The following is an 11,988-nucleotide window of genomic DNA, read 5'->3' as shown; positions in this document are numbered from 1 at the left end:
TATTAATTAGTACATAATGTATGTTTGTGATTCTTGTCTTCCTCCAAATAATACGAAAGAAAACAAAGATAAATAAAAATCCATCAGCACTTGATGAATGCCACTACTCATCTCCAGAAGCCTGATTCTGCAATTTAAAAAAAAAATTTGTAAGAAAAAATTCCACAATGTTTTTAAAATTATAACAAATAGATACAAACATAGTAACATTGCCACTTTCGAAATACCTGTGACTGAGAAATTGAGCCAGCTGTGTCAACTCCAGGAAATCGAGTTTGTAAAAACCCAAGAAGAGCATTATATCGAGCACATTCTTGTGCACGTTCTTCCTCACGTTGTGCACGTTCTTGCTCTCGCTCCTCTTTCAATTGTTGCATTTGTTGTTCCATTTGATTAAACCGCTCAACAAACTCACTTGATTGGGTGCTTGAGGCGTGAGAAGTTACGCTAGTCGTACCCCCATAATAAGTTTTGAGTGTTGGACCCAATCCAAGCCCTCTTACTCGCCCACATCGTTCTTTTCCAATAACTTGTGTCAGAATTTCAGTTTCAACAATCTGCATATCCTCATCTACTGTTTCACATTCAGCTAACTTCTCATTTGCTTTAACCTGTATATAATGAAAAAAAATATTTTAAAGTAGTCATATATTTCGCACCAAATTACAAAATAAGGAATATTTAAGACATAATTATTACCATAATTTGTTCAGTTTCCACATTCATGTGAGAACCATCCTTTTTGGTGTGAGTTGCTTTAAAAAATTCGAGCCGTCCTACTTTTCTTCCATTGTGAACCTCCTACAAGTGTTTAAACAAAAAATTGTTTGAATCACAAACATCAAGAGATAAACTTGAAGACATCATTAAAATACAAACGAAAAGTAAAAAAAAAAACATTTTTAATTCACACCTACAATTTAATTCTTAATATATATTTGCCTACCATTTCCTTTTCCTTTCTAGCAAAGCTCTTTGAACCAGAGGTATGAGTATATTTTTTTGTTGTTTTCTGCTATCAACCCCAAGTCTTTTTGAATCCTACACAATGACATGTATAGTAACTTAGAAATAAGGAAGATATGACAATTTTAGTAAAATAAGTAAAATACATATTCATACCTCTCCTTTATTTGAATACCAATAATCGACTAATTGTTCCCATTGCCATCTAATGGTTGCATTTGGATGTTTATCTTTGTTCACTTGCAAACCATCTTCTCGTTTGAAATGACGCTTTTTCAAATCATGCTTGTTATCTCTCCATTTCTTCCCCAGTGACTTGAGCACATACTCTTTGGAAATCTCAAGTGCAAATCGTAACTAGTTGAAGACATTAGAAACAATTTTGTTTATTAATGTAACTTGATGTTTGTATATTTATAGAAATAACATTTGAGCAATTCAATTATGTGGGTTTACCTCAATAAATTTGATCAATTCATCCTTCAATGTTTTTGACACTTTATGCCAACTCTCATAATGGATACCAATTTGTTGACTGGTTCGAGCAAGCATGCCGAGAAATCCAGCCAGTAGTTGTGCTTCCGGCCCAATTGGTTGTCCCAAATGATTTGCACTCACCACAATCCTCTCTTCTGGTGGTAATGACCACAAGTCTTTCAAAGTAGTTCGGCCTCTTTTCTTTTGTTGTCCATTTCTATCAACTACATATTAGTAGAAAATAAGAACATTAAGGAAAATATAATAAATTATGTTTAAGTTTGAAGATATGAAACGAACCTGCATTTAAATTTTCTGCTTCAGTAACTGCGGGAACGTTCTCTAATTTGGTACTATTATTTTGGTTTGGCACTTGTTCATTCTGATTTGAATCAGCTGAAGATGATGGGATCGACGAATGAGGAGCAACATGAAGTGATGGAGCAGATCTAGTAGAACCAATAGAGCATGATGAATTGGAGTTGGTGTTGCTCATTCTAGCACCCACACCATCGTCACACCCAGTACTATTATTTGGAGCATTATTTGGCCTTGGTTCTGACACGACCATTTTCATACACTTCAATTTTAATTTCGGCATCTTTTCTCTTATCTACATCATATAAACAAAAACATGTTACAAAATTCACAACAAGTACATGTATTTTGGAAGAACGTATTAAAGGAACGTATGATATGTAACTGATATCAATTTATTTTTGATAATTAAGTAGAATGCAATAGTTGCATGGATAAATACAAGTTTGTTAAAGTATCTGCTAGTTAGTTGGCTTAAGTTCTCTTACTCAAGAAATGAGGATTTAGTGATGAGTGCATATGTCATAAAAAATTGAAAACTCCTTATTTATTGTGTAAAACCTTCATTGATGTCAATACTGTTTGAAGAACATTATTATTATTACTATTGTTATTATTTTCTTATTATAGCAAAGGATTGTGATTTTCTCCTCTCTATTGTTTGATGGAGTTATTATTTAGAGTTAGTGGAATTAATTGCAATCTCTACTTCAATCCTTTTGCAGGATGGTCATCCACCTTTGCCATGGTCAGACACTCTAGCATATGTTCTACCTGTGTTACTCGTTGCTTCGCAATATATTTCAGCCCAAGTCATGCAGGCATCACATGTAATTAATTATGTTCTGAAATCTAAACAATGTCATTTTTGGTAGCCTATTTACTCTAGGATGCAGGGAATACAATCCTTTATCACATCCTATTTTATGATTTAGATGATCATTTTACTGAATTATAACAAACTATCTTGCTATTTTTGATGAACACCAGCATTATAGTGCAGACGATTCATGTGTGGTTAATTTCTCCTATCTACTTTCCTATAAGACATATTTTGTAACTGATACCTTGTTTCCTTTGTCCATTTCTTGAGTTTAAAAGGTGAATTACAAGAACATGATATTTCTTTAAATATGTCATCTCAGAAATATAATGGTTAATATTGAATTGAGACACCTGTCACTTCACTCTTTGTAGTATGTCTCTTTTTATTTCCTTATCTTCCTTTTGCATAGATTATTCCTTCTTGTAAATTTATTTTGATGTTGTATACTTGATTAAACAAACCTGCCACTGTCACAGTGTAAAATGATACAGTTTTGCGAGTTATATCTATGCAACTAATTATGCTTCTTGACTACATGATTTGGTAGGTCTGGTTTAAATTATTATCTGCTAGCTTAATTTCATAATCATACCTTTTTTTTTTCCAGTTATGATTTTGCATTCCTTGATGCTGACAATCGAAAATATGATGAATACTTCGAATATCTATTTCAACTGGTTTGATCAAAACTCAGTCTAATTTTTTATTCTTTGCTATAGAAACTGATAAATCCTTTATATCCTTATGTTGATTTCATGTCTTCAAAATGCATCTAATGTTTTTTGGAGTAAAATCAAGCAAATTCCTTCCTAGTTAACCTTTGTCTGATTTATGTGTCCATATGTTTAAAATTTTGACTCTTATAATAAGAAAGCTGTCAGATATGATGTTGTTGTTTAAGACAATAGCTTGCATGCAATCCACTTAGCTTAACCAGAATCCTGACTTTGCTTCACTTAGATCAGTGTTTTTATATTACATCTCTAAGGTTAATTTCCCTATGAATGTCTTCCAATAATCTTATCCAAATTTAATTCTAGGTGAGAGTGGGGGGTGTAATTGTCGTCGATATGGAATAAATCTACACGCACCATTTTTATGGCCTGATTCTTTCTTTTTGGTGGTGTGGTGGTATTTTCCCCAGCTTCCCGGGAAATGGGAATATAGACTCAAATGCAGGAAATGTTGTAGCTATGGCCTGAAAAACCTGATTATGTGATATGTACAGAAGGAAATAAACCATATTTCACTTAATGTTGCTTCTTTCAAATTTTCTATTGGGAGTGTATGGTTGAATTATGGTTTTATGTGTTCAAATAGACCAGGTGTTGGAGTTTTATGTGTTCAAATATACCAGGTTTTGGGAATATTATTGATGACCTATACCAGAGCAAACATAGTTAGAAAATTCAGATTTGATAAACCTAACTCAAGTTCAACAGAACTTCTCTAAAAAAATTATATAGTCATTACTATATAATGTCTACATTCTTAATAGTTTTCTATCAATTAAACAATTCAACCTAAGAGAGAATACAAACAGAGAAAAGGTTGGCTCCCCCAAAAGTAGATTTGATACCACTTTTTGTTGCTGACATAACCAAAATCAATTATAGTTTGCATTCATCTAGAGAAAAAGATACACTGCGGACACATGATAACATTAAAGATTTTGGTGCATAAATTAAGAAGACGAGGAAATAAAACGAAAGGTGTTATTTAAGACATTGCAACAACAGATAAATGTTTTTGAACTTGCAATGAAGTCACCTGAAGCTGGTCAAAAACTAGATCATAGGCTGGACTCTATAATGCATCTCTGCTAGGTAGGATTTATATTGAGAAGCATAGTTAATTAAGTGACCAAGCATAAAGCATGCACCATATATTATAGAAAGCACATAAAACAGTTTTCAGTAAAAAGAAATGGATTGAAGCTCCCAAAATTCTGATAAAAAGCACTTAAAACAATTTTCACTAAATGTAAATGGATTGAAGCTCCCAAAATTCTTAAAACTTTATGGATCTGCTGGGAAAATGAGAGACTGAGATCTCAGTTTGTTACATTGGCTCATATTTTATAAAACACTTTGAGAAAACTTTGCAAAACGAAACCTTCATTGATATCCAACTATAAATAATTGGGATGAGAGTTGTACACTGCATGTCTCAGAAAAACATTTTTACAAAACATCACTAAAATAAAAATTCAAATCATGATATCAATATTAACAAAACAATTATGAACAGATAGTTGAAAATCAGGATAAAGGAAGAATTTTTTGTCAAACCACTCTCTAAATGCTTTTATGGGAGAAAAATAATACCATTAAAGTGGTTGTGAAGGAGCTGGGGACCTTTACTGATACTATTTCAGGTCAAACAGGACAATATAATACTGAATATTGATGATGATAAGGAAATCAAAAAATTGATCCTACCAGAAAAGAAAATGGGAAAAAAATAACCCTAATTTTACTTTGATGTTCTCATCAATGCCTGAGTAGTTTGTTGTACAGACCTCATAAATAAAAAATTGATGCCCATATTTCAAACTTCCAATTATACCTAGTCATTGATAGACAGCAAACAAGCAATCCAGAAATAAATATTGAAACAGCTTCTTGATTGAAAATAAGAGCATTCAATTTAGTTTTCATTGCAGGATGGAATTGGATGAAAAGACAAAAGGACGACAACGAAGAGAATTTGGTATTCTTATGTTTGGTTCTATCTAGAAAACAAAGCATGTGTCTAATGATGAAAAAAAAAATGGTGTTCATGTTGTTAATATTTCCTGAATTCACCAATGTCAATCCTATTTGTTTCTTGTGTTAGCTTTACTATCTGCATATTTCTTGTGTTAGCTTTAAAATTATAACATTTACCTGCTCAGGAAGAATTAATGTGCGTGGCACAGTGACAGCAGTGTTGTGAATGGAAGAATCCTATTTGTTTCTTGTGTTAGCTTTACTATCTGCATATTTATCAGACAAGATAAACAGAAGAATATGTTTGATAACATTTATTTCTTTGTTTATGAACTAATGATACTTATAGGAAGACTTTTATTGGTACCTGATTTGTAGATAGCTAAACGCCCATCTTATAGAAGATATCGTAGTTTCCAAATTCAACCTGTATTTGTAAAACATTGTTTGTATAATTATATATATGCACATAACAAGTAAACTACAATAACAACAATATATATCATATATATGCAAAGATGAAAAAGACATTACAAACAAATGAACTACTTAATTGGCAGAACCATGGGATTGAACATTAACAGATGACAGTACAAAGATGTGACCAAGTCAATTATGAAAAATACATTACAAACAAGATATGGCTTACCTTAAAAATCAAGTAAAGTCATTACGATTGGTATAAGACATTGCTAACTGTCAAAAGTCGTAAATGTCCTCGTCAACATCATCACGTGCCCATTGACCATCAACATTATCATTGAAGATACTCTCATGAGAAGAAGGGAAACATTCAGTCCGAGGTCCATCATTTGTTGTTTCATCACCCATGTCATACACTTCTCTTGGTTGATTACGTATCACAGCAAACCAACCTGGTTTTTTGGGATCTTCAGAATAAAAAACTTGCTTCACTTGTGATGAAAACACATAAGGCTCATCGAGGATATGTTTACCAGTGTGAATCATGCAGGAGAAATTTACCATTGTAAATCCATATCTATCTTTCTTGAGCCCCCTACTATTATTCACATCAGCCCAATCACAACGAAATAACACAACCTTGAACTTGTTAAAGTAGTCTAACTCAATTATATCATTTAGCACCCCATAGTAGTCAACATTTCCTTCCAATGGATTAGCATCCCTAGCACTGGCATAGCTCATTGTTGAAGAAGTAACAAGACATCCAGAATTTTGGGTTCGCCTAAATCTTTCTCGAGCTTTAGTATGGAAGCGAAATCCATTAATGACGAGTCCTTTATATCTCTTAACAATCCTATTTGGACCTTGTGCAAGAAATTTAATTTCTTCTGACGCATTTTTTCCATGAGAAACCTATAAAAGTTACATGAATCCAATTATAAAAATACTAATAGAGAATTGTTCAAGTTATAAGATTTTCTAGATGCTTACCGTTTCTTCCAACCATTCATGAAAAGTTTCGGTAAATTTCCTATCGAGATCACGAGCACTTGAACGTCGACCTCTTGTTTGATCTTTCAAGATATTTCTATACTCACTACAAGTAATGATGAAAAATGTTAAAAACTTCTAACACACCAAATAAGAAATGTGAATCGTTTAACTTACATTTGGAGTGATTCAATAGCTTTATAATGAAATAACACATAACGATGTGCTTGCACCAATGATCTATCATCTAATTGTGCTACTTCAACTTTCCCTATTGGTTCTCCACCACTTTCAAATAAATACGACTTTGTAAGTAGCTCATGTTGCACTTGTTCTAAATTTCTCCCAGGTCTATCAAATATCGTTTCAACATCAACCAAATACCTAGAACAAAAAGTGACACATTCTTCTGCTAAAAATCCTTCAGCAATAGATCCTTCAGGGTATCGTTTATTCCGCACATAAGATTTTAACTTGAGCAAAAACCTACAACAGAATTGCTGCGATTGTTAACATATCGAAGTTTGATTGACAAGAAATTATAATAAATTGATGTTTTAGCAAAATAATACCTCTCGATTGGATACATCCATCGATAGTACACAGGTCCACCGATTTTGGCCTCCATTGGTAGATGGACAACCAAGTGCACCATTATAGTGAAGAATGCAGGTGGGAAAATCTTTTCTAAGTGACACAAAGCTATTGCTGCTCGATATTGAAGGTTGTCAAGTTCTTCCACCTTAAGAACTTTATCACAAATAATTTTGAATATGTTACAAAGCTCTGAAATGGCGTGAGTCACTTGCTTTGACATGGATGACCTCAAAGCAATTGGAAGCAAATCATGCAACAATATGTGATAATCGTATGATTTTAAAGACTGAAGTTTTCGCTCCTTCTGATTTACACATTTTGATATATTCGAAGAGTAAGCATCTGGGACCTTTATAGTCTTCAAGACTTGACAAAATAGGTTTTTTTCTTTTTTTGTCATGGAGAAAGAAGCGGGTGGTAGTCTTGTTTTGCCATTGGGAAGATATTGAGGATGAAGCTCTCGACGAATTCCCATGTCAACCAAATCAAGTCTGCATTTTAGATTATCTTTTGATTTCCCATCAATATTAAGAAGTGTTCCAACAATATTTTCACAAACATTCTTCTCAATGTGCATCACATCCAAGTTATGGCGAAGTAGGTTGTGCTGCCAATATGGTAAATCAAAAAATATGCTTCTCTTCTTCCACAAAGCTGCTTCAGTTGATTCCTCTTCCTGAACTTCGTCATCATCAGTTTCCAAGTCAATATCGGATACTTGCCGTGGTCTTTTCTTCGCTTTGTTATTGTTGTTTGATTTTTTTAGTTTGCTTTTGCCATGCTTTCCATAAGAAAATTGCAACTCTTTCAACATTAATAAAATATCATATCCAGTAGTAACTGAAGGAGCTCCACGCATCTCTATATTACTGTCAAACAGATGTTTCTGAGATCTGTATGGATGATTATGTTCTAGCCACCGCCGATGTGCCATATAACAAAACTTCTGGCCATTAGTTAACCATTGTGAAGAAGTTTCCGCAGCACAACAAGGACAAGCATATTTCCCTTTAGTGCTCCAACCTGATAAATTTGCGTAAGCAGAGAAATCATTAATAGTCCATAACAAGGCAGCCCGCATATTGAAATTTCTCCTTACAGATGCATCGTACGTCTCTACACCAACCCATAACTGCTTTAACTCTTTAATAAGAGGTTGTAAGTAGATGTCAATATCGTTTCCAGGACCTTTGTCTCCAGGAATAATCATTGACAAAAGAAAAGAAGTTTGTTTCATCCCAATCCACGGTGGCAAGTTATAAGGAATCAACACCACTGGCCAAGTGCTGTAAGAAGTACTTAATAATTTGAATGGATTAAACCCATCTGAAGAAAGACCAAGCCTAACATTTCTAGGATCAGAAGCAAAGTCAGGATATCTTGCATCAAATGATTTCCATGCCTCAGCATCAGCAGGGTGTCGTAACAGCTCATCATTTGTCCGACCATTAGCATGCCATATCATATCAGCAGAAGTCTTAGTCGACATGAAAAGTCTCTGCAGTCGTGGTATTAATGGAAAACACCGTAAAACCTTCACAGGTCTCTTGTGAACCACTTCATTGTCATCATTCAAACGTTCACCAGAATCAGTGGACACCCAGCGAGAACGACCACAAATATGACAAGATTGCCGACCTTCATTATGCTCCCAATATAGCATGCAGTCATTTGGACAACTATGAATTTTTTCATACCCAAGACCCAAATCTTTAATAACTTTCTTCGACTCACGACTACTTTCAGGAATTGAGGCCGAGGGAAAAAATTCTTTTAAAAATTCAATTAAGTGGTCAAGGCCTTTAGCAGTCATCCCGCACATGCATTTCAGATGGAAAAGTCGAATGCAAAAATACAATCTAGAATGCTGCGACCCCTCATAAAGTTTGTCGTTCATATCTTCAAGCAACTTGTAAAACTTTGCCGCTTTTTTAGAAGGCTGTTCATCAACTTCTATAGTAGCTTCACATCCATCATTCATCTCAACATTGAATTCATCGGCAGTAGATGGTAGGCCCTCGTTGTCAACTTGATGGATGTTGAAAGCATCCCACAATAATTCTTCCAAACTATCTGGTCTTGTACGAGAAGTTTGGAAGTGAGGATTTGAGCTTGATGGAGCTGCAAATGTGTTTGTTGGCTCATGGATAGGTGACGGTACATGCTCTCCATGAAAAAACCAACATGTGTAACCTTGTATAATGCCATCACAAACTAAATGTTCAAGCACTGTTTCACGTGTTTGCCAATGGATATTAACACACTTTATGCAAGGGCAAATGATCCTATCATCTTCATTTGAGTTGGCAAATGCAAAATTGAGGAATTGTTCAACTCCATCTTCGTATTCTTGACTCAATCGTGACTTACGCATCCAACTCTTATCCATTTCTGCTTAATATATTAAAACATTATTCACAATATTCTAAATTAAAGCATATTTCGCCTTAACACATTAAGATATACATCAAGATGAAACTATAGAATTTTTACTTTGTAGCTATTTTTTAATCGATGTAAACAAATTAGGTCTTATAAATCAAGGTGAAACTATGGAAAACATATATATACATAAGCACACAATGATACGCACATAAAACAAAACAAAAAAAATTAGGCTTTAAGATGATCTCCGTATACATTTTGATAAGTTCCACTGCTTCAAAGCACCATGATAAATAAATACTTTATAAGTTTTAAGAGACAAGGTTTTTCTTTTTTTCTTTTATTTAACAAGTGCACTGTTTCACAACCAACATCACTTGATCAACAGTGCACCGTTGATCAATGCTACTACTTTCTATAGAAAACCAAACAAATGAATAAAAGACTTAGCATGTAGTGCATAGATAATATAGACGGCTTAGAATTCTATAAATATTATAGACAATTACTTTCTATAGAAAACCAAACAATCTTATCTCAATTCATGATTCTATTTTTGATACTAAAATAAGGATTGGACAGGTCTCTCTTGTGTTGATTCTCTACATGATTTGGCACATCAATGACAAAGGACTCAATATACAACAAACCAGAGATGCTGATATGTGAATAATGACTTAAAAAAGAGATTCCTGTTCTTAATGTTAAAAAAAAAAAGATTGGAACTATCTCTCTCCTATTGATTCCCTATAAAATTCGCCACATCAAGAAGAAAGAGTTCAAGATACAGCATTAAAGAGATGTTGATATGTGAATAAAGATTCAAACCACATGAAATATCTGAGAAACAAAATCAAGAACCATCATTCAAACCTGAATGTTCACAAAATTAAAAAAACAAAACAAAGAACCCATACATGCAATACCCCGGCAATCCCGACCACTCTCTCAAAAGCTCGGGTGAACTGCTTTCACCCTCGATTCTTACATCGGGTCTCCAATCCTCGCTCCAAAGAAGAGCATCGAGATTCATCCATACATCCGATAATTCCCAAGAACCACAGAAGACGATAATAAAAAAGAAAAAAAAAACAGTTGTTCGAGTTGAGGAAGAGGCATCAAATGCAAAAAAGACTTCCTTTTAGAGTATATCTTAATATTCTCATTAGATTTCCGCATTAACAAAGAAAAATCATCCAAAACGATCAAAGCCTTCAAGCATTGCAGTGAAGAAATAGTTGCAAGGAGAGGGAATAATGCTCACAACTTACACAATCGAAGGTTATGCCGTGATTCCAATGAAGACGAAGCTCATCAGCGTTCAGCGATTTTCGGTAGCTCCGACGGTACTCGCGGCGGCGGCGGCGGCGGCCTTCTTCAAAACCCTAACAAGATAGCTCAATTAATTCTTCCCAAACAAAAACCCAATCAACCACATGAAATCCATAATCAAATAATATACCGGGAAGTCGACAGCTTCAATTGTGCTCAAGAACTAAAAGAAGACAGGGCGAGAGGAGAACAACGCGCGGTGTGGAGAGAAATAAAGAAGAAAAGGGGGCAGAGAAATAGAAAGAAAACGGTTTAATGTTTTCATTAAACTTTACCGGTGTTTATTAATCTAAACGCCGTTATCTAAATTTTATTTTTGCGGATAATTTTAACCCCAATCCCGCCAATTACTTTCCCGGCATTTATTCCATAAACGCTGCCGTTTCAATAACTATCCCGGCGTTTATTAAAATAATCGCCGCTAAATTAAATATATATTTTCCACATGTTAAATTCTCCAAGGCCATAAATTATCTTACCGGCGTTTTTCATTTAACGCCGCCAAGTAAGCAAACATGCTGGCGCTTTTTAATATAAACGCCGCTAATAAAAATTAAATTTTTGAACTTTAATTCCTCTAATTTCCTGAATTAATTTGGCGGCGTGTATTTCAATAAACGCCTCTATATTACCGGCGCTTTTAGAAATAAACGCCGCTAATGTAAATCTTTTTCCAAGCAAAAATTATTTAAAACCCAGAAAGAATATGCCGGCGTTTATTACTAATAAACGCCGCTAAATTAAATATATTGGCGGGGTTTTTCATAAATGCCGCTAAATAAATGCCGCAGAAGGCCTACTTTGGTGTAGTGGTATAAAGCCCAAAAGCTAAGTTTTATGAGGGATATTTTGGTGAAATCTCGAAGAGGACAGCTAGGGTTCCAATCAGAGATTGAAAGCAATTAATCTAGGACAAGTTGACGCAACTCCTTTGGCTCATTGGGTACCAGATTTGACAAC

At 34.3% G+C, this 11,988-nt stretch overlaps 1 protein-coding gene across 1 annotated transcript; it reads right to left on the bottom strand.

The window, feature by feature from the left end:
• Positions 1 to 7,559: 7,559 nt before the first annotated feature.
• On the bottom strand, positions 7,560 to 9,700 carry LOC120255365. The gene is made up of 2 exons (XM_039263201.1): positions 7,744 to 9,700; positions 7,560 to 7,615 (listed from the first exon to the last, which is right to left on the bottom strand). Exons 1-2 carry the CDS (start codon positions 9,698 to 9,700, stop codon positions 7,560 to 7,562), a joined length of 2,013 nt encoding a protein of 670 aa, XP_039119135.1.
• Between the last annotated feature and the right edge of the window lie 2,288 nt (positions 9,701 to 11,988).

The sequence above is a fragment of the Dioscorea cayenensis genome, unplaced genomic scaffold (genome assembly GCF_009730915.1).
Source record: "Dioscorea cayenensis subsp. rotundata cultivar TDr96_F1 unplaced genomic scaffold, TDr96_F1_v2_PseudoChromosome.rev07_lg8_w22 25.fasta BLBR01000974.1, whole genome shotgun sequence".
In the NCBI taxonomy this organism is placed as follows: Eukaryota; Viridiplantae; Streptophyta; class Magnoliopsida; order Dioscoreales; family Dioscoreaceae; genus Dioscorea; species Dioscorea cayenensis.
The sequence above is the reverse complement of the archived record's forward strand: the minus strand, read 5'-3'. Positions and strand labels throughout refer to the sequence as shown.

Coding starts and splice junctions, on each gene's coding strand:
- LOC120255365 (XM_039263201.1), bottom strand. CDS start 9,700: ATGGATAAGAGTTGGATGCGTAAGTCACGATTGAGTCAAGAATACGAA. Junction 7,616..7,743: donor TCCTCAATATCTTCCCAATG/GCAAAACAAGAC, acceptor TGTGTAAATCAG/AAGGAGCGAAAACTTCAGTC.